This window comes from Sinocyclocheilus grahami, unplaced genomic scaffold, assembly GCF_001515645.1.
Source record: "Sinocyclocheilus grahami isolate Dianchi unplaced genomic scaffold, SAMN03320097.WGS_v1.1 scaffold5046.1, whole genome shotgun sequence".
Lineage (NCBI taxonomy): Eukaryota > Metazoa > Chordata > Actinopteri > Cypriniformes > Cyprinidae > Sinocyclocheilus > Sinocyclocheilus grahami.
In genome coordinates this window covers 8,783-10,409 of record NW_015509841.1, presented here as the reverse complement: position 1 = coordinate 10,409, position 1,627 = coordinate 8,783, and the positions used below count along the sequence as shown (strand labels likewise).

Below are 1,627 nucleotides of genomic sequence, written 5' to 3'. Positions count from 1 at the left end.
GCAGAGGAATTGTGTGCGCTGTGTGAACATGATGTTACTGTAGTTACAAATAAAAAAACCCCCGCGGGTCCTTAAAAAGTATCAAATATTTGGTTTTATGAAGTTTGAGGACATAAAAAGTCTTAAACATCTTAAATGGTATAACAAACAGCTTAATCATTATTTTAAGTGGTCCTAAATTTGGAGACGGAAAAACAGGAATTGTGATACAGCCTAATATATGATTATTAAATGTCAAAGTGCTGTAACTGAATTAAATGCGAGTACTGCATGTTCAGAATAAAAACGCAGTGTTGTTGCACGTTCTACAAGCTCACAGTTTCAGATCAGTTCACAATCATTTATGCCATGCGATTGCTCATGATCTGCTGTTGATGAATGTGTTGCTGCTGTAAAAAGAGGTGCAATTGGTTTTCCAAGCTTAACACACAGACCCAACTGATAATGAAGTTCACTGTTAGTGTTGATCATTTTCATTATGGAATCATTCATAAGTTTGTGTCTCACTGTAAGATGTTTGTTCTGCTCTGCTATTGACTCAGGTGTGTGTGTGTGTTTCTTCATGATATTTGTGGTGGTTAAACATGCTGTGTTCAGTCAATGTCAAGTGTATCACATTACTGTATGTGTAGTAGGTCCTGTATTTCAGGTTCAGAGACATTTCTTCACTGCGCTGTATTTGATCTAGAACAGCTGTGTTTGCGAAACCTGCACCTGTTTGTTGTTGTCGAAGGCGTGTTCTTCGATGTCCTCCTCCAGACGGTCTGCGGCCTTCCTCACGTCCTCCAGGATCTCATCCAGCATGGACAGGGTTTTATTCCGATCCTGTGCCACTTTTAGCGCCTCCTGCTGGTGTTTCTCTGCCGCCACCAGCTCCATGTACTCCTGCTCCTCCTGGAAAAACACGTGTGCATGTCTAACGTCACAGGAACCACTTGTGTTGTGCTTCACTGTCCTTAAAGACACTTCCTGCTCACATCAGCTTCATGAGTTGCCCAAAGACACTCAACGACTGATGCCAAAAAGACTATTTGCAAAAATAACTAAACAAACATACTGAGACATGTCACAGTGTTCAGTCGCATGACTGGAGGACAAATCATTCATAAATTGCAGCACAGGTCTGTCAGTTTTCAACACATTTTAAGTTACAAATATTTAGATCACCTCTCAAAAGAAGAAAAACAAATATCTGTGAAAAATTTTTTAGTTTTGGGCTCTTGTGATTCATATACAGCACTTGCTAAAATGCCTCATGTGGCTTAATGGACTAAAACAGCCATTTTAAAAGATCAAACTCAGTACACACCTTATTGCTGATGCAAACTGTATAAAAGCAAGCAGATAAACCCAGATTATAGACACAACACACTAAACTGCACATTTCTTTCTAATGTTTTCATAGAGGAAAATGCATGCTATGAAACTTTGCACGTTGCATTCACATTTTGTGTTTATTTGCTTTCCTATATGTAGCATTTTTTACAATTATTATTATCCCTTGTGCTAAAAAACCTTTACATAATCTGGTGTTACTTGTCAAAACTAGTTTTCTTTCAATTAGCACAGGTTTTGAATTTCTTTTTGGAACTGACTGATCGTAGGCCTCATTGATCTGAGCTTATGC

General features: G+C 38.5%; 1 protein-coding gene across 1 annotated transcript in view; it reads right to left on the bottom strand.

Annotated features, from left to right (window-relative positions):
* LOC107577076 (transmembrane and coiled-coil domain-containing protein 3-like) overlaps window positions 1–1,627 on the bottom strand; it is a 5,201-nt gene that overhangs the window by 2,307 nt on the left and 1,267 nt on the right. The window contains exon 2 of the mRNA XM_016263190.1: window positions 715–922. Within this exon, the coding sequence (XP_016118676.1) occupies window positions 715–922 (208 nt within the window). The remainder of the gene's footprint in view (window positions 1–714; window positions 923–1,627) is intronic.